This window comes from Balaenoptera acutorostrata, chromosome 11, assembly GCF_949987535.1.
Source record: "Balaenoptera acutorostrata chromosome 11, mBalAcu1.1, whole genome shotgun sequence".
Classification (NCBI taxonomy): domain Eukaryota; kingdom Metazoa; phylum Chordata; class Mammalia; order Artiodactyla; family Balaenopteridae; genus Balaenoptera; species Balaenoptera acutorostrata.
Genome location: NC_080074.1, coordinates 72198801 through 72219651, shown reverse-complemented (window position 1 = coordinate 72219651; position 20851 = coordinate 72198801). Strand labels below are relative to the sequence as shown.

The window sequence follows — 20851 nt, the reverse complement described above, 5'->3', positions numbered from 1 at the left end:
TACACAGGGACTCTCTGTATCTTTGCAACTCTTCTATAAATCTAAATGTACTTAAAAATGAAGAGCTTAAGGGAAAAAATTTCATTTCACACCACCAGCCCTCCCCACACATGCTCCAGGGGCCACCACTGTTAACTTAGTGTATGTCTTTACATACCATTTCTGAGTGTTTGCAAATATGTATACAGTCTTGTTCTTCCCCCCTTTAACAAGAGTACGATCAGTTGCTGCACACTCTTCTTGCAACTTGCTTTTTTCCTCACAGTCCATCAAGGACATGCTACTTATCAATACACAACGACACCTGCTGCTTTCTCTTTATTAGCTGCATATTATTCCATTGTACCAACGGGAAGGGTGATCTTAAAAACGTACACACAGAGCGCAAGCAGGAGAGATCTGTGTTTTGCTTAGGTGTGGACAGTGGAATATTGGCTTACTAGAAGCTTACTTTTTTCCAGTGTTAAGCGATGAACTTTTTTACCTCGTCACATGCTGAACACCGGGGTTTGAGCAGCTCAGCATGGTGCCGGCCACAGTGAATTTTTCCATCCTGATAAAAATAGATGAGGTCGACCAGCAGCTCGCTGCACGTGAAGCAGACAAAACAGGATGGGTGCCAGCATACTCCAGGGCCCGCTCGAGAGGCAAACACTGCAATTTCACCTCCGTTTATCTTCAACCCACACTAAAAACAAAAGAATTTACATCTTAAATGACCCCCTTTTTTTTTTTTTTTTAATTGAACTCTGATGTAATAGTTTTTAATACTTTATTTATTTATTTTATTTATTTATTTATGACTGTGTTGGGTCTCTTAGTTTTCGTGTGAGGGCTTTCTCTAGTTGCGGCAAGTGGGGGCCGCTCTTCATCGCGGTGCGGGGGCCGCTCTTCATCGCGGTGCGCGGGCCTCTTCACTATCGCGGCCCCTCCCGTTGCGGGGCACAGGCTCCAGACGCGCAGGCTCAGTAGTTGTGGCTCACGGGCCCAGTTGCTCCTCGGCATGTGGGATCTTCCCAGACCAGGGCTCGAACCCGTGTCCCCTGCATTGGCAGGCAGACTCTCAGCCACTGCGCCACCAGGGAAGCCCCAAATGACCCCTTTTTAATGACTGGATTCTCAGCCTTTTCCACTTTACGCTAAACCCCAAGTTTGTCAGCGAAACTTTAACTTTTGTCCCCTCCTGCTAGTGATTAAATAGCTCTTTAATGCGGGATTATTCGTGATTCTCCACTGGAATGAACATGCCTCAGATCTACTACCACACTGGGCTGCTCCTCAGAACACGCGCAGTGGTTTTCTGGAGGCGTCCTCCTGTTGGATATACTCCTACTCCGAGGACAGCCAGTAAGGAGGCCCCGAATGTCTTCATTACGTCCCTGCGTTCTTGAACACTAGGTGCCCCCCAGCGCCGCGCTCCACGCCAAGACCCCACGGAAGGCCGGATTTCACCCGATGTTTACATGCCTCCCCCATAATGCACAGCAGTGTAGCCGGTTACCAACACGAATCCCCACGTAATAAGAAGCTACGCTGCCTTTCCTTCTCTCAGTTTTTGGAGGCTTTTAGGGCCCACGCCTGTGCTGGCACTGCCCCTTACCCCCCCCAGCTGATCCACGCGCATCACTACTCATCCTAGAAGGGGCTACCTGCTCGCACACAGCGTGCATCGATGCTCTGGACAGAAGTTTAATCGTCCCTCTTCCGAGTGCTTCTTTCTTCCGCTGAGCACTGAACACTTGCAACTCTTTTTCCTCCTCTTCACTCAAAGTCTGGCAATACCGCACCTTCACAGAAAGAAACAGAAGCACCACTCTGAAGCAAACAGCCTCCGTCACCAATTCTTTATTTCCAGAATCAAGTTTTAGGAAATAAAACAGCAAGTGTAGCTGGCCTGCCCCCATGAATCGCCAGTTTAAAAATGACCCCATACGTTTAAAATGACACCAAATCTTGCAGCCTCTCTAGCAAAAGGGAAATGCAATTTGAAGGAAGAGTCCTTTTTTTTTTTTTTTTTTTTAAAGATGTAAAGCTTAATTTAAACTCTTATCAGCAGAGACACTAAAAAATCATAAGACATTAACCTTTCTACAAAAGGTTTAAACTTGCTAAGTGCCACCTTCATTCTACATTCTACAGGCACTCAAGTCCACTGCAGGCCTGGGCCACCATAAAGCACTGACTCTGGGTGAAGGGTAGGGAGATCGCAGGAATTTGTAGGCTCCTGATAACTGGTGGGTGGCTGCAAACACTGTAAAAACCAACTTGTGTTAAGTTTATTGCACTGACACCCTTTTCTCTCTTAAAGAATGGAAAGCTGTATTCTCCGGCCCAATTTTAACTGAAGAAGGGCAAAAGGGCCCTAGCCAGGGAGGAGCTGGGGTTTATGGGAGGCACCACGATGCTCAGGGTGGATTTTTTTTTCCCCCCCTAATTAGCCTTCTTCCTGTTATTTTACCTCATTATCATGTGGTGGCAACTGGTACAAAAGCTGTTTAATTCGGTGTTTTTCTCCAGGGCTGTTAACATAAGGAACCTTTTCCTCTGGTAAGCAAGCAAAATAGAGCTGGATCTGAGAGAGAGAGAAGAGGACATCAGCACACAGGAAGCGAACACTTCAGCTCATTCCATCTTCACGTTACCCTGCCCTTTAGGTACTGGCTCTGGCCTCTGACAGGATTTGGCTACTCGTAGCTAATGAGAAGAGAAGCTGAGCCAACTCAGCAGAACTGCAAACCCACAGATAGCTAGCATCCAGCTGCTAAATTGCTCTTCAGGAATGCAATTCATAGTGACAATTAGGGGCATCATAAATTACGCACCATAAGACATGCACAATTAATGCTAGGCTCAGCCGAGAGAGTCCTGAATGAATACTGGAAATGACCACACAAGGCTGTGTGACACTGTCCACAATCCAGCCACTACACAACACATTGGATTTGCTCTCTGAATTTTACACGTTGCAAAGACAAAAGCTGTTTTGTTAAACTCTGTAAACTCTCCCTTATCAGGTTCTCTCAAGCTTCAGCTTTCTTTGCTTGCATGGGTGCTATTTTCTAAATATCTGGAGTCAATTTCCCCAAGGAAACTGGAAGGGAGCTATATTAACCTGTACTTAGTTCACTTTGAAAGGGGAACTCAATTTTTGTTTGAGATTTTTTTTTTTTTTCTTTCTGTTGTATCTAAAGGAAATCCTTAATGAGTACTGCGAAGGATACTGCAGTGCTGAGGAAAGATGAAAATGATTGAAGGAAAAAAAATAGGAGATTAGGGAATTTGGGGCCTGTCTGCTTCAATATCTTAGTGTCTCACAAAACCTACTCACCCTAAGCTGCAAGAAGGGTTCTCTCTTAATGAGCAGTTTATCAAAACATTGCTTTCCTACCTGGAGGACCAGCTCTCCACCCTCTTCCACTGTTACCAGCCGCAGGAGCTTGTACGGTTGTAAACACTTACTGGATACTAGCTACCTGTGTGCCAGGTACTGTAGACCCCAGATGAATCGGAAACCCCTCTTCTCAAAGGAGCGCCCATCAAAATGGGAAACACAACCATAACTCAGAAGCAATCATACACCTAGTTGGCTCTTTTAATTTCAAACTATCTTGGCCCTTATGTATAACACCAGCAATTTTTAATAAGTTCATCATTATAAGGATATTGGGAAGATAAAAATAGGTACACAGAATGTTCTCATCTTCCTTAAAATAACAATACAACAAAGCACAAAATGAGCTCTTTAATTTTTTTCCAATTTACACCATGTGGTGACAGAATCTTTCATGCACAAGGTTATCAAAGGCCAAATCCTACGCAATAACACTTCAGATGGTCTCTCACAGCTCTGTATCTCCTGTCTTCCAAAGCAAAGGCACTGCTGAGAACTGACTTGGAAACTTTCCTCTTTCCTTTGATTACCTTTTTGTTGTTACTAAAGTTTTTTAAAAAGTTAAACTCCTCCCACTCTCTCCAAAGGGACACCCAAGTCAGAAATCCACATGACAAATTCACAGGCAGTACTCTGGTCTTCACTCAGTAGGGCAAAAATAGCATCCTTATAGGGCTTCTGGATCCAGAAGTACAAAAGGGATTGAAAACTTCCATGGAGAAACTAAGTGTGACCTTAAAAGCAAAAATTTAAAACCATCCAAAGAGTGAGGCCCAAGGACGTAGCATGTCACTGTGACAGTGATAGTCGATCATTTTTTAAAAATAAACCCTTGAAGACCTTAAATCACATTGAAAAACAGAAAAGCAGAGGACTCGGTTCCTACCTGCTCGGGTCTGAGGCCTGGGGGGACCCAGGCGTACTCCTCCAGCGCACAGCCCGAGTCGTCATCGGACGTGGAGCTCCGCTGGCACCCGAAGGCAAGTTTGCTCATTTTGGGCTCCATCTCCAAAGGCATCATAACAAAGTCAAACAGCCAGCTTCTCAGTCACAGGACATCAGACAGTGGCTGCTGTGGGCAATAGAAGACAAACCGAAGAGATGAACCCGAAGGCATTGCTCTCACCCTCCAAGAGCGTCTACTGAATGCCCGCGTACACACGGCGGGGCCCAGAGAAAAGGGACCAAGTCGCCAGTGTCACCGTCCCCAGGCCCCCGGAACTTAGAATCTAGGGCCACGTGATTCGGAAAGAGGACCTTTACCAGCTCAGCATTTCAGAAAATGCCACCCAAACTAGCTTACTTCCAGATGCCTTTAAAAGGTGCTTCTCTACACACTGTTCATTAGAAAGGTTCTCAAGAAAACTGCTTTGCCGACTGCCCACAGATGAAATCCCTGTGAAGCCTCAGGGGTTGTAGGAAGAAGCTGGGTTTGCACCCCCCCGCCTTGCCCACTACTGTGTGCCGTGAAAATATGGCTCCAGTCGCCCCACTTGGTTCCCTGCATTTCCTCATCCATCTTCCCAGCAGAGCACGGCTGCCTGCACACATGGGGTCGGCTGGGCCACACTGCTTAGGTTTCAGGTTTCCAATAAAGTCTGAGAGGCACTGAACCTCGTTTACTCATGGAGTAGAAATAGCACAGTTAAATCCTTACACAGCACATTAAACCCGCAAGCCTTTACTATCCATGGGCTAAAGTCAGCCAGACGTTCATTAATGAGTTCCTTCATAAGACAGTAATTGAATCCAAGCACCAGGTTAAAATAAAATCCAGCATGGTGACAACTCGTGTTTAGCGGTGTTACTAGAAGGCTTCCACTGAAAAGCTCTGCAGTACCTACTGTGTGTGACATGCTCTCAGCCTGCTGCGGGGCACAGATTCTTAACCACTGCACCACCAGGCTAAGTCCGCCTCTGAAAAGTCTCCTCAGATGAAGGCCTATAAAGGTGTCAAGACAACAGTCCCTGACCTACAGCCCAGGAACTTTGTTATCACCATGTATGTTCCTTCTAAGTTTCTTCCGATTTTGAAAAATCATCCCCTGTCCCCAGGCACTAAGAAGAAAAAAAAGGATACAAGACTTCCAGGATCAGATGCAGCTTTTTATACCTGCCCCTTTCCCTCCACCAAAAAAAAGAAAGAAATTTACAGATAATTAGCCCAACCCAATTTTAAAGAAAACAAGGCTCAGGGAAGTTAAGTGACTTGCCTAAGGTCACACAACTAAAAACCAGAGTCTAGTCACACTGCGTGTCTGACACATCAGACTTCCAAAAATTCTTCTGCCTTAAAAAGTTCTCTCATTTGCTGCAACAAGTAGGAAAGACAGTGGAAGGTAAACATTGTCAGCCTGACACTCAGTCATCTGTCAGTGACTCTCACAGTGCAACACGAGATACTTATTGTTAGAACATGGTACCTATTAAAGCCTGTGAGTATGAGAACTGAGGATTTTTCTCTGATGAATCAAAGGACACTAAAAAATTAAAATTGTAACAGTTCACAAATGGGAGGCCAAACATCCAATGGCTACAATCTTTATTAGGGAGGAGCAATGCCCAACAGTAGATATTAGTCCAACTAATAAATGTAACTTTCATTCACTCCAAACAAAAAGTAAAGATGACCTCATTTCCTGCCCCACCACTGGGAGGGACTGGCCTTTTACACAAGACATAAGTTCACACAGGTGTACTTCATTCATGTCTGAGGAAAGGCTTTCTAAACATTGGCACATTCCTTGTACTCCTCAGTAAAAAAAGGACGTGTTAATGAAAGTCAGAACATTTCTTGGATCTAGTCTTTCCCTTTTGTTTTGAAAAAAACCCACTCCCCCCATATGGAAGGAAGAGAACTAGAGGTTAAGAATTTAATCCGGGGTGGGAGGAAGGGAGATGCAAGAGGGAAGAGATATGGGAACATATGTATATGTATAACTGATTCACTTTGTTATAAAGCAGAAACTAACACACCATTGTAAAGCAATTATACTCCAATAAAGATGTTAAAAAATAAATAAATAAAGTCTATTTTATCTGGGGGAAAAAAAAAAAAAAGAATTTTATCCGTAGCTCAAATACCCACACCAGGAGAATGGGTGCCTTCAATGCAAATGAACCTGAATCATGAAATACGCACGTCTACCCTTTGCCAAATCTGGCTGAGGAGGGAAATGTGAAGGTACCTGCTCTGCACAGACTTACTAAGATCATAAATATTAACTAGAACCTAAAACTTAAATGTCACTATGTTTTAAAACAAGAGAAAACACCGCAAATTAAGACAAACTGCAAGTTTTCCAGACTAGAACAAAGATGCAGATTGCCAAAGAGCTGAATTACTTTGACAGCTATATTGCTTGGTTAGCCTTCTGTGGAAACTGCACAGAAAATGACTACCCTCATCAAGGGAAATCACTTAGCACTCAGTGCCATGGTCCCGTCCTCCCCATCACCTGGACGCCGGCCGCATCTCCAGCCTGCAGCTCCCACAGCCATCCCAGCCTTGGTTCAAACTGAACTGTCACTCACCGCTCACCGGCGAAGCGACGAACTTCGTGATGAACTGAAGGAACATGAGTGACACAGGCGCAGCTTTCAGTGTCCTTTGTTGACACTCTGACAGCTAACTCTCACCTCTGTGCCTAGCCTGGCATGATCAGTGCCGTGACATCTGATCACCACGTCAAGCAACCCCACGAGGGCGTATCTTGCTTAAAACCGAGCCTCAGAGCAATCCGCCATGGGTCAGCTGTCCAAGGGCAGTGGCCTTAGAACCGGGCTCATGGGTGACGACCTTAAACCCCTGCAGCCCTGCACTGCCTCCTGGGTGGAACCTTTTCTTTGGTGAAGTAGTCACACTGCTGCTGCACTGCAGACATGCACGATGACACAGCCGGATTGGGGGTGGGGGGGGGCCCAGTCCACTTCACCCAGAGAGGGCATTTTAAGGAGGACATACAGTCAAAAGGGATTATAAAAATTCAATGGCCTCATGAGCTGTTGCTTCAGCGTTCTTAATCTGGAGAAAGCCTCTTGTTTTCCTTTGTATCAGAGGATAATTACTTAAAATGACAAAACATTACATTTACTAAACAAGTTCTAAGAGCTGGCCAAAAAATAAACATTAAAAAAATATATAGGGCCTTCCGTGGTGGTCCAGTGGACAAGACTCTGCGCTCCCAATGCAGGGGGCCCAGGTTCGATCCCTGGTCCGGGAACTAGATCCCATACGCAAGCCGCAACTAAGAGTTCGCATGCCGCCACCAAGACCCAGCACAACCAAAGAAAGAAAGAAAGAAATATTAAAAAATAATAAGTTACTTTGCGTGACCTCCACGTGCCAGGCAGTGGTACACATGCTGCATCAACACTAGGTATTTTTTCTCTACCTGATAGCATAACAACCTGAAGTTGGATTTTTCTTTTAAAAATTACCTGTCTTGTCAGCAGGCCCAGAAAGCATACTGTTAGGTATATCGCCATCTCAGACTACATCATATGGAAGCAGTATGGTTCTTGCACATGTAAGAATGTATAAAATAATTGACAAAAATGGGATCTCACTAAAACACCTTATGTAGACATTTACATTACTACATGGTATTTGCTTTGCAGCACAAGAGAAAGAGGGAAGTCTGACCATTACTTATGCTCTCTGGGTGATGATGAAGGGTCTTCCGAATGCCATCCACACATGGTTGTGTTTGCTTTGCCAAAATACTACCTTTTAGGCCAAACATGAAACCATGGCTGAATGAGATCTAACAGGAAAATTCCATTCATTCTCTTTCCAGGTGCTGTCTCTTAAGGTTGATCCTGTGAAAACAGGACCCACAAATCAGGTTTGCAAGTAAGCTGAATGATAACTGAAACAGGACTATTCTGCTGCGGGCTTTGATATGGAGGGAAGCAGCTCTTCGAGATTTCTTTTTAGCAGAACCACACTTAACGTGGACAAGAGTGGCCCCGTCATGTGACTCGTCCTTTAGTCATTTTGTATGTTATTCACTACTTTTGTAAATTTTTTATTTTGATGTAATTTCAAACTTCAGAGAAGTTGTAAGAAGAGTAAGGAACTCCTAGACAGAGCCTTTCACCCAGACTCACCAGCTGTTTACATTTTCCTTCATTTGCTTTGTCACCCCCATCTCGTCCTCCTTTTCCTCCTCTTTCTCACAAACACACCCACACACTTTTGTGGGAACCATTTGGAAGTATTTTTCACATTCTCTTACCTAACCACAATTAAATTAAACATGTTCTCTTAAAAAAAAGTTTATTTAAAAAAAATAAAACTATGTGCAAGGTACCATATTAGATGTTAGAGATAAATAGAATAAAAAAGCCAAAATAGCTCAGGCCGCCAGTATTCCATGCTTATTCTGAGGCAGGTTTATTGTCCTGGTCTTGAAATGCTGCCATAAACTGAACTCAATCACAAGTGAATGACAATCATGCATTAACCAATTCTGTGCTAGGTTTGTTAAGGAAATGAACCAGTAGGGACCCCACCGCTCCAATGTCTTTATGATTCTGGATATAAATAAGTCTGATAAGGCAGAGAAAAGAAGTAAAACGGTTTGAGTCTGACCATGAAGGAAATGTGTAGGGGAAGCAACATCTTTAAAGCTAAAACCACTGTCAAAGAGGCCTGAGGTTGGGTAAGGAGAGATGAGATACTTTTTCCTAGAAACACGAGGATTCGGGGTTGCTCCCCAAAAGCCATGCAACGAAGTTGAAGAGTTCCATTTCCCCCCTTTGTCCTTTCTTTCCCTTCTTCCTTTAAAATAGTTAAATAGCTACTTCTCACCATTTAAAAAGACTCAGAGACAAACAGCTCGCAGATGTATGACTTCTCAATCATCATATACTCGTCAAGAGAACACCTGACCCAAGGGACAAAAGCAGTGCTGAGGGAAGGCAACCTGTTGCCCCGGGCATTCGGTAAGCTCAGCCCTGAAGTCCTCAGACCTTTGACAAGTCACCAAACATTGTGGGACCTGGTTCTTTAAAACAGCAACTATTTTCCTTCCAAAGATGGCCTAAGGATGTGAAAGTTTTAAAGAAGAAAATAATTATATGAATATAAAGAATTAAAGTTACCACTGACATGTACCAATCGCCACTGTTACTTCCACTGATTACACACATCTTGAAGCTGACCAGTGACATTCAGAATAAGAACACTTTAGTAACAAAGACCGAATGTTGACAGGGGAGTTTCATCTTCTTTGTGAGTTCGGGACACTCTAGCCTCCTGAAGGGCAAACAGTTTTGATAAACTATTGGCCACTACTGGCCCTCAGAGTGAGCTTCTAACCAGTCCCTACATAAAATCTCTGACACAGACATATACACACACACCCCATGTCTACGGAGCATGGCAGGGTCTTTCCAGGTTTCCTTGGCAAAGCAAAAATTGGGAGCACCCAGTATATGACTGGCTATGAGGTGGCACTTGTTCCCCAAATTCATTCATTTAAGGAGGGGTTCCTTCTGAGATTTACTTTCCAGATTCATTTACTTCACTCATTAATTCATCCTTATATTTAAAGACCATTATTGAGTCATGCTGGGAAACATCAAAAATCAAGGAAACTGACATTTATTCCATTAAAAGCTAGAACTTAAAAAACAAAAAAAGTACCCACTGTGATAAGAATGTTTCCAAATTCCATTTGGAATTTCCTTGCTTTCTTTAATGGTGGTATGTGTGTAAGTTATATGTGATTTAGCCTTTGGCTGATCATTTGTTTTCATTTTGAGTAGGAAATGAACAATATAAAGAACACTGGATTCAGGATTCAAGCAAATGGAGTTCTAAGTCAGCCATCCAGTTGGGAGGAGTTGAGGGCTATCTCACAATGCAGAGGTGATGTCCAGAATTACATGGCTTCAGACACGTGCCTTTAATTTGTTGCTTTCAGTATTCTATAAATTAGGCAAATACAGTTTGAAAAGTTGTCCAAAAGTATACAGAATAATTATGCTGTGGACAAGGGCTTAAGCATTCCTCCCATAAGCACAGTAATCACTGGTTAAGGAAGATAACATACAGTATATGAAGGTGTTATTCAAACTAAAAAACTGCCATATTATTTTGCTATGCTATTTTGGCCATTTGGAGATCATTTATTTTCTACTGGGCTGTATGCTGCATCCAGGATAGTTAAGGATTATTATTTTGATTGACCTTGACATATACATAAGTGAGCCTTTCCTATTTTCCCTAAAAAGCTTAACAGGTCAACACAGTATATGAAGGTCCAGAGGCAGTAAAGAGTTGACATTTTGCTGGAAGACATGTTCTTCCAAAGAAGCAACAATAGATGACCATGGTAGCACTGAGTAACATTTTCAAGAATTACACATCTCAAGCAGAAGACTTTGTACTTAACCCTAGAGGCAATGAGAAAGGACAAAATGCATATGAGTAGGAGGGTGCCACTCCTGGTCTTTAAATTAAAAGAGAAAAGGAACCTGGGAGGGGCCTATTAGCCCACTGTCATCAAGAGAGCCTAAACATGGTGGCTCGGGGAGAGAAAGTAAAAGGAGCCGACAAGAAAGGGGAAAACTGGGTCAAACAGAGTTCTGAGTCCTCGGTGGCTGAAAGATGATGCACCAATATGGAAATACTACATAGGTGAGTCAGAAGGGGAGGGAGGATTTGAGAGCACTGAGGAGAATGAGTTCAATCAGATTCAGATTGAGGTTATAACTGTACATCAGTTCTGGTATGGTTCCTATTATTCATCATTTTCTTGGACCAAGTTACCAAATCAAATCAAAATCATACAAATAGAAAACAACAATTTTCAGCACCTGCCACTGAATAATGAAGTCTAAGGTCATACCCCTAATTACACATACTTTTCCCAATGAAATTCCACTCTAGTTCCTATGAGAAGACTACCATAGCATTATAGGATCCCTAGGAAAAAGTATTTCTTGTGTGAACACGCCCAGGGAAGTTAGAAGTCCTTTGATCACCAAAAACCAGAACAGATACTGATTTGTGAAGTCAGTTGGGCTAACATTCCCTAAGTGTCCCCTGCTGCTAAGTGCCATCCTGTGGGCCGCAAGCTGCTTAACAACTTCTTTGTTAAACTGCTTGTTAACAAGGCCTTTGTACATAGAAGATGCAGATCACACACACCATTCAAGAGCTACTCTAATTCAGCTGGGCTAAATATGCAGGTGAGTTAAATTTGACTACAGACTAATTTGGTAGTACAGAGCCCCCTAACACTTCTATCCTTTTCAACACACACACACACACACACACAATGTATGTATGTATGTATTTATGAATGTATGTATGCATGTATGTGTGTATATGTATATATCCTAGTTTTATGATGTCCTTAGCTGAAAACTTTAAAAAAGTCAGAGACCTGCAAAAGCCATAGGTCTTAAAACTATTACAATCAAGATTTGAATTCCCTAGTAAATGACACTAAACTGTAATCTCTTTAAAGTTTTCACACAAACAGCACTCAAGCCTATTGTCTGCTAAAGACAATTAAAAAGTCATGGCCAACAGAGGCCGACCCAATTTGACTTATACTGAAATGAATTAATGATAACTGTAAAATAAAAACAGAATGAAGGTATCCGAAGATATTGCTTATGAAACATTCCTTGACTAAAAGGACTTCATACCAGCAATTAGTGGCATTAGGCCATGTGCCCTTTGGCCTTTGCTGTATTTTCCAGGTAAACCTCCATCCAACTTGTACACTTTCCGACAGCTGAGTGGCCCGTCAGGCACCATACCATTGCCAAGAAGCTATCCATTTTTCCAAGAGGAAATGTGGAACTCTGCAGGGTTTCAAAGCATTCTAATTTCATGCACAAATACATTCCACGACAGAAAGACAGCCTGCTTAAACAAAAGGAGGAAACATCATGACAAAGCATGGTCCCTTGCTAGAGCGGCGCTTTGGGGGTCAGGTTATTTGGCTGTAAACCGGTCTGTAAAGATAAAATCCGAAACGCTGGCTACGGTGTAAGACGGGCCACGCGAGGCACTGTTCTAATGAATTCACTATTTTCCATAATGGGGGGCCGCAGATATTTTCTCAAAATCGTGTTCAAGTCTCCTATTGATTTTTTGAATTTCCATTTTCAACGGCGGCCCAAGGAAACGGCAGCCAGACTTGACTCCAATGTACACACAGACTCGGGTTTCACCCCGTCACCTGTTGGCTCTCGAACAACACTCCTCTTTGTGAAACTTACAGCCCTCATTTGAAACAAGTTTCCAGAGAAAACACTTCAAGAAAGTGTTTGAGAAGTCACGAGACTCGAGTTGTAAAAACAAATTCCACACATAGCCTGATTTAGCTGACACAGATTAATGGGAAAACCCGGGCTTTTTAAAAAGGCCGCGGGAGGGGAGTCGGAGGAAAGGATGCCACCGTCCTTCGGGAAAACCCTGCGGGTAAATCGAGATGGGCCGCGGGTGATGGGGCCGCCGGTCTCCGCCGGGCCCTGCGCGCCCGCCTCGGGAAGCCGCTCGGAGCAGGAGCCCGAGCCCCGGCGCCCGCAAACCCACCCTCCGCGCCGCGCTGGCTGCTCGGGCCGCCAGGGGGCGCCCGGGCCGCGGGTCCCACTCGGCCCCCGGCTCCTCCGCCTCCGCGGCCTCCCGCACCCAGAAGCCGAGCTCCAGAGCCAGCGACGGGGAGAGAAGCCCTCCTCGGCGCCGGCGCGAGGCCCGCGAGGGCAGCCTCCCGACCCTCGGGGCCTTCGAAGCCCCCTCGCCACCTCCATAGGGGGCCCCGCGCCGCCCTCGGCGCAGCGTCATCTCTCGGGGACCGCACTCGCCCCGCGGCTGGACGCCGACACGGAGTGGCCGCGGATCCCCGCGTCTATCCCCAACTTCCGACGCGAAGCCCTCCCCGCAGTCTCAGCGTTCAGCCGCTGCCGCCTGGCTGCCATCGAGCCCCGGGACCCAGACGGCGGCTCCCCACCTGCGGCCGTGCGACCGAACGCGGCCTGCAGCCCCTCCGCGGAGCCCTCGGCGCGCACTCGCCGCCCCCCGCTCCGCGACCGGCCGAGGCTGGCGGCCAGGCGCGGGTGGCTCCCGGAGGAAAACAGGGCTGGGTGCTCTGCGGGTCACCCGCGCCCACCCATTTCCGGAGGAGACCCCAGCAGGGCGGGGACCGAGGGGCGGGGGCAGCGAGCGCGGGGGCCCCGTCGCGGCGCAATACTGGCCCCGCCCGGCGGGCGAGGGGTCGCCACCGCCCGCCGTGACGCGCTCACCGCCGGCCGGTCCTCCGCGAGCCCCCTTTCGGTGCAACGCGGAGATCCTCACCCGCGGCCTCCAGCTAACCTGCCGTGGGCGAACCGGCAAGAGGTCCCCCAGTTCCCCAGAGACCCTCTGTCCCCGACGGCGTCGCCGACTCTGCTCCCCCCGTGTTTGAGTCGCCTACCCCAGGCCACAGCGTCCCCCACGCCCCAGCCCCGCGCCTCTCCAAGATCCTTCACCGCGGAAAGAAAAAACCCGTCTCCCCCCTAGACCCGGGAGCCGGCCCTGGGCCGGCGATCTTCTGAAGTAACCAGAGCCCGCATTAAAGAAAAGTAACCATTTCGCTTCCTGCCGGTCCTACCCTCCTCGCAGCGCTGCGGGCCGGCAGCCCGGCTTGCGATCCACGCCCTGCTCCGCACCCGGCTCCCGCCCGCAGGAGGCGCCTGCCCGGCCTGATCTCGCTGCCACCCGCTTTCCAGGAACTGTCACTGCAAACCGTGCCCCTGGCAGGTCTCCACGAGGTCCCGCGCACACGCTACTCCTCGAAAAGTTACCCCCCCCCCCCCACTTGGCCAGCCTCGTAGCTCGAGCACCTACCTCGGTCCGCCCGCTCCGTTCCCGGGAGCCCTAGTGAGTGGAGCAGCTGACATGCAAATACCCCAGGACGCTTATGTAAACTTCCCCCTCCCGCAGGTGCACGCGCGGGCCACAAAACTCTGGGAGCATATGCAAGGCCACCTCTTAAAGAAATCATCTCCACTCTGCCCATAACAATGATGTCAGCAAATGGCACGTTTAACCAAGTTCTCACTTGGAAGGGATCATTAACATATGAATTCTCCTCTTAGGACTTTCCTCGCATTTCGGAGAGATTCCTACTGCTTAGCGCAGGAGATTTATTTTTATCAGTAAATAACAGCAAAAGAAAAGGAACCAGCTCGCGGGATGCACTCAGTCAAGTACATGAAAAGTTTTTATAAATAGGTTAAGTGAATATCATTATTCAAACACAAGAACTATGCTCATACTCAAGGCTAATCTTGTTTCTGAGCTACTTCTAGATACACTAAGAGAAAGCGAAGCTTGGCATTAGTTGTCTACAGAAAGAACAAAGAGAAGCAAAAACAGGACCTCAAAGCAAGCCCAGAAAGAAACGATAGATTAATAACCCACAGCAGAAGACTGAGTCTTCGGAACTACAAATTTTAATTTCTACAATAGCCTCCTTATCACAAGGTGAAAAAATGCCAGAGGAAGAGAGAGAAAAAGATGCAATATTTAAGAGCTCTATCAGTTTATAAAATGCACATAAATAAAAGCAACTTAAAATGGTCACCAGTTCCTTGGGTATCCTACCTCTTTTTCAGGCTATATTAAAAAAAAAAATCCTTAAACCATCAGGATTCCTTGGGAATGATTTGCAACATATATGTTTCTACAGTATACAACTGAACAATAGCCCATTGTAACTGACTTAAAAATACACAAATAAGTTGCCATAAATAGAGCAGTCAAGTAAATAATTCTGTGGCCAATTTCTGTTATCTCCGCTGCAAAGCAAGGGAGCTGAGAAGCTGCCTTTTTTTTTTTTTTAAGTTACTTTTTTAAAGTGGCAGAGACAGAAAAAAAAAAAAAAGGTTGCGGCTCGGCTGGTAGACTAGCTTGGAAACACTGATTTAGACAACAGGATTTGTAATTTAAATAGACTCTCTGTTGGCAAACCTAGACTCCAGTTTTGAAGACAGTTCCCAAACAGTTCTCATATAGAACTCCTCTAGCCTTCAGGTCGTGTGGGGATTTGTGAGAGGGTGGTGGTGGGCTTCACAGGTGACCACTTTCCTCTGTGGAGCTGTGAAATTAACCATGAATACCTAGGCCAGATTTCCTTTTTCCTATTTCATTCCCTTTGGGCTTTCTCGGGGAAGTCATCAACTGACAGTGTACAGTCCATTACTGATTTAAATCAAACGCTGAACTATCATATCATTGTAATAAAGGGAGTATCAGCACGCCAATGCTTCAAGCCTGGTGGATGGATCCTTTTTGAAAGCTTTTAATGGAGAACTACACATTAGCCAAGGCCCCAGAACCCTCCCAACCACAAGCCATAGCAACACTTACGAGTATTAAATGTCAGCCATTGTAAGTATGCTTCCTCTCATGCAGTTACTTGTAAATACTGTTTGTTACATTTTCAACAAGTACTGTCAGCTTTATTGCCTATTGTAAGTGTTTTCAGTGATGAAGCAGTTTGGAGACAGTTAAAAGCTTCCTACTAAAGTTCAATCTGAATGCAGCAGACCTTCCTCTGGTCTGAAAGGCACTGTTACTGTCAAGGGCGAACTTATTCAGGATGGGGAGCAAGGCCCCCAACCAGCATCCTTTTGTTTCAGCCAGGAGGAATATTCACTGCTTGCAGATCACACTTGCGAGGAGGTTGAGAAAGGAAGCCCAGAAATTCACAGGACTCGGTTCCCTCTTGCGATCCTGGTCTCTGCCCTGTTCTCACTCAGAGAGGCCTTTTCCAACTACCCATCCCAAATATCACCCCCCGCTTTTATTTGTGCTATTGTCTTCACAGCACTTTGCTTGACATTATGTCTATTTGTTCATGTTTGCTTTCTTCTCCCTGAGAAGGTGGGGACTTTGGGGATTTCGTTATTGTATTCTCAGCACTGAGATTCATGCCTGGCACTTAGCAGACAAGTTCAATAAACACGAGTTAAATGAATGAATGATTTTTGGACATTCCTCTCAGGCCCTCACAGCCATACCATACCTGAAGAAGGAATGTTTCTAACCTAAAAGGCAGACTGAACTCCAGTGTCCTAATGGAGGAGACTAAGATAGAAAGACAGAAATATGCCAAGGGCAGAGAAATAAAGAAGGGAGCATTTTGGTTTTCAAATGCCAGTCGGCTTTATTGGGTCTGGAAGAAAGAGATAAGCATACAAAATATAAAGCACACCTGGGTTCTACTCCTTGGTTCTCCTATGATTTGTATATAGTGACCTTGAGGTCTTTTCTGCTCCTTTCTTCTGTTTTTTCATTTGTAAAACAGACCTGCTTTCTAGCTTTAAGAGTAAGAGTTGCTCTTGGTCTCGGACATTTGGAAGGATTTGTAGCTAAAAGCCAGTCATCTAGGAAGAGTCTGTTTAAATGATTGGATGTCTAAGTTTCTGAATAGAAAAGAGAAATCAAGCGCTCTAAAATTCATCAAATGATATTTCACTCACTAAATTGAAGGGACAGTTGGCATAAGTAATGTTAAGTAGGGTGACAGTTTTAGTTTTCAGGACAGCAGTTGGGTAGTTCTGACTATATAGAGATAGGTAACTAAAAGAATCACAACACCTGTAGGATGCAATTTCTAATGAAAATAAAACAGCTTAAAAAATGAATCACAGAGGACTTCCCTGGCGGTCCAGTGGTTAAGACTCCGTGCTTCCCATGCAGGGGGCACGGGTTCCATCCCTGGTCAGGGAACTCAGATCCCACATGCCGTTCGGTGCGGCCAAAAAAAAAAAAAAAAAAAAAAAAATCACAGAATCAGGCAATGTTAGAGTTGACAACAACCTGTAGGACCCTACATCTTGTCCAGAAAAAGAAACCGAGATCCAGAAAAACAATCATAATCATAATTCTTCATGTTTGTTACCAAATTTGTTACCACTAAAAGTTTACGTAAAATGTTTTACTATCTTGTTAATTTTAAACATTTGTGTTGTATCTCCGATGGGGCAGTATATCCTGCTGGGTCACTGAACATGTGCAAATTGTAGCATTAGCTGAGTCCCTAGCAGCCCCAGGGAAGGGCCCAAAGGAAGATATCAGCTCTTCCCAGAGTTAACAGGCTGAATGGTGTTTTATAATAGGTTGCAGTTTCTCTAGGTCTCAGATTACTTTCTTTCCCCCTTTGATTACATTTAAAGCAATGTGATTAGAGAGCACTGGTTCTTTAACATTTTCTACACCCAATCCCTCTTCAGATTTACTACTCCAGTCCTCCCAGCCATCCGTCCCCTCCCCCAACTCCTACCTCCTTTGTGAGTGAGGAAAATCCTCCCTGCAAAGTACCCAGATGCACGGGGTTTGGAGTTGGGAGCCTTAAAAGTCTATTCTCTGTCAATTACTAGGCTCTGTGACATTGGGATAAATCACTTCTCTAAGGTATTAGTTTTTTTCATTTCTAAAAATGCTAGTGTTTGGGCTAGGTCAGTGGGTAGAACTTCTGAGGAGGGAACACAACCAATTTTTCAACTAAAATAGGAATCTTTTTTTTAAAATAAATTTATTTATTTACTTATTTTTGGCCGCGTTGGGTCTTCGTTACTGCGCGCGGGCTTTCTCTAGTTGCGGTGAGCAGGGGCTACTCTTCGTTGCAGTGAGCGGGCTTCTCACTGCGGTGGCTTCTCTTGTTGCAGAGCACGGGCTCTAGGCGCGCGGGCTTCAGTAGTTTGACTCACAGGCTCAGTAGCTGTGGCACACGGGCTTAGTTGCTCCGTGGCATGTGGGATCTTCCTGGACCAGGGCTCGAACTCGTGTCCCCTGCATTGGCAGGTGGATTCTCAACCACTGTGTCACCAGGGAAGCCCCTAAAATAGGAATCTTAATATAGAAACTGATGAAAGTAAAACTGCTCTGTTGAAGCTCTGGGTTGGTTTCTTCCCAAACCCCTCCCACAACTACCTCCCCAAACCTACTCTTCCAACGAGGAGCTCAGGCTCCTCCATCTCAGACTAGATGCTCCCAGAGGCTCCGCCAGTTCTAATATTTTTTGAGTCTCTTAAAATTTGATAGCTGGTTGTGACACTCATACCAGGCAGGTGTCTTGAGTCTACAGCCTAGGCTGGGTGGGAGAATATGGGGTCAGGTCCTTTCATTTGACTCTCGCTCAGGGTTATGACTTCTAGTAGAAACTGGCAACCGTCTTTGCCCATCCCACTCCTCACTCTCAACTGCTCTGAAATAGCCCTTCCCCACCCCAGGAAATGTTTCTTTCCGTGGACAGATAATTAAACCAGTATTCAAGCACCTTTCCTTAAGTTCTTCAACTTTCTCTACTCCTGTAGACCTGTGGTTAAGTATACAAACATTGCTGAAAAACTGCCAATGTTAAGAAATAAAGAATAAATCTTCCAATAAATACTGAGAGATCTATACATGAAAAGAGATCCAAGATAGTATTAAGATGCAAATCCCAATATATAGTATGATCACATTGTTGTAACAAATAATATATGGGCTAGTGTGTGCATAGCAAAACTAGTTAGAGGAATATAAATACCAAACCATTAATGTGATTTCTAGGGAACGGCAGATGATGGGAAACTATCACTTTTGAGTTTACAGTTGACCCTTGAACAACGTGGGGATTAATCCATGTATAATTCCCTATCCTCAGTTCCTCTGCATCCAAAGATTCAACCAACCACAGACAGTGCAGTACTGTGCAGTGCGGTATTTACTACTGAAAAACATTCGAGTGTAAGTGGACCTGTGCAGTTTCAAACCTGTGTTGTTCAAGCATCAACTGTATATTTGTAAAATAAATGTACTTTTGTATCTTCATGTTATTTATAACCTTTTTCTTTTTATAATGATCATATAAAAATTTTGTAAATGGTTTAAGAAACATTAAAGAAAATATTCTACAATATTAATATAAGGAAGAAAAGCTCAGAAGCAGAAAGTGACTTTCTTGATTTAAGTTATTAGTTGATATAGGAAGATGTATGAATACGTAATTCCTCACTGTGCTATCTTCCGCTCAGTCGCAAACTTCAAGGGTGAAATCTCTGCTGCGTTATTTATAATACTTTGGGAAGGGCGTGTCACCAGTCCCACATTTCCATGGAGCCAGACATATTGGAACAGGAGCTGCCCCAGCTGATGCCTCATGAACCCATCCATTGATTCACCGATAGACTCTTTGGTTGAATCAAAAGATATCTGTTGAAGGGCAGCACTATTGGACCTAGACCCTCCCCTTAACTTAAGGACTTCGTATTTAAATTTCATATTCTAGTTATATCTTGATAAAATAGAGGCATAGAACAATACACAAGATGAGCGGGGAAAATAAACAACTGGTCTAATTTTCCAAAATACATAACAAACCATGATATGTTGCGATTATACTACAGTTGAGGTGTGGTTAAAATTCTAATACAGGAACAAGAGGAAATGTTGATCAATCAATTCTGGTTAGAAGGTGAGAATCCAGGAAGGTGAGGTGACATCTGAGCTGGGCCTGTAAGGATCTGAATAGTTAATCAGGGTAATGAGTGGAGTTGGGTGTAGGAACCAGGGCCCAGGTTGAGCCAGTCAAAGCTTGAGGGACAAAACCGTGAGCAGCCCTTAGTAAACCCACAGTGAAGTGATGGGAGAACAGGAGCACAGGGGAGAAGGCAGCACCGGGCTCTAAATGGCTGCGTGTGCCAGGACTGCCAGGACCGCTCAGCTATTCCAGGGGCTACAGGGAACCACAGAAGCTTACAGAAGAGTGACATGACTGTATCTTTGCCCTCGTTAGAAAGAGGGCAGAGAGAACAGTGCAGGGAAACCAGATGGGAAGAGCCTAGAAACCGCTCCAGGAGTCAAGGGCAGAAAACACAAGACAGTGCGTCTGAGGGTGTGACTTCTGAGGGTGTGACTTCTGAGGGCAGACAGACTGGACTGTGGTGGCCCAGTGTGTATGGTGAGGACTGAGGGGTGGCAGATGGGGGCTGACATTCTGAAGGAGTCAGTGTTCCCTTAGTTTACTGGAAAGACAACCAACGCTTTAGCCCTGTTATAAGCTCCAGCTTAAAACTGTGGATATATTTCACTGCCCATGGGAGACAAACTCAAGGTAACCTGAAGTATTTACATTTCTAAGCTCAAACTTTATCTTCCTGTTGGAATCCACCCTTAAAATATAGCATTGGCATCCTCCAGTGTTAAAGAGCTCAGGGTCCATCACTATGAAGGAAACAGGCACATGACTTTCAGGTTGAAAGATAATCTACGCAGAAGAACTACCCAACCAACGCAGCTGCAGAGATGAAGCGAAAGTGGAAACTTACTGTGTTATGTGGGGTCTTCACCTAGCAGTTAGTGTTTTGTACAAAACATCTACATAATAGATATTGCTTTGTCTTAAATTTTAAAGTTATAGAATATTTGCTGCTTTACTTCATGAACTACATGATCAAAGCTATTTC

General features: G+C 44.9%; 1 protein-coding gene across 10 annotated transcripts in view; it reads right to left on the bottom strand.

Annotated features, from left to right (window-relative positions):
* The window catches only part of PRICKLE1 (prickle planar cell polarity protein 1), a 114439-nt gene that overhangs the window by 7178 nt on the left and 86410 nt on the right, over positions 1 to 20851 (bottom strand). For 3 of the 10 annotated variants that reach the window (XM_007168331.2, XM_057556198.1, XM_057556199.1), the window contains 4 exons: positions 4278 to 4463; positions 2459 to 2572; positions 1650 to 1787; positions 485 to 688 (listed from right to left, as the gene is read on the bottom strand). In XM_007168331.2, the coding sequence (XP_007168393.1) occupies positions 485 to 688; positions 1650 to 1787; positions 2459 to 2572; positions 4278 to 4412 (591 nt within the window). In that variant the 5' untranslated portion in view covers positions 4413 to 4463. Of the gene's footprint in view, positions 1 to 484; positions 689 to 1649; positions 1788 to 2458; positions 2573 to 4277; positions 4464 to 13368; positions 13390 to 13830; positions 13849 to 14007; positions 14066 to 14243; positions 14347 to 17949; positions 18087 to 20851 lie in introns of those variants that run through there. The other 7 variants (XM_057556201.1, XM_057556204.1, XM_057556200.1 and 4 more) reach the window with 6 other exon arrangements.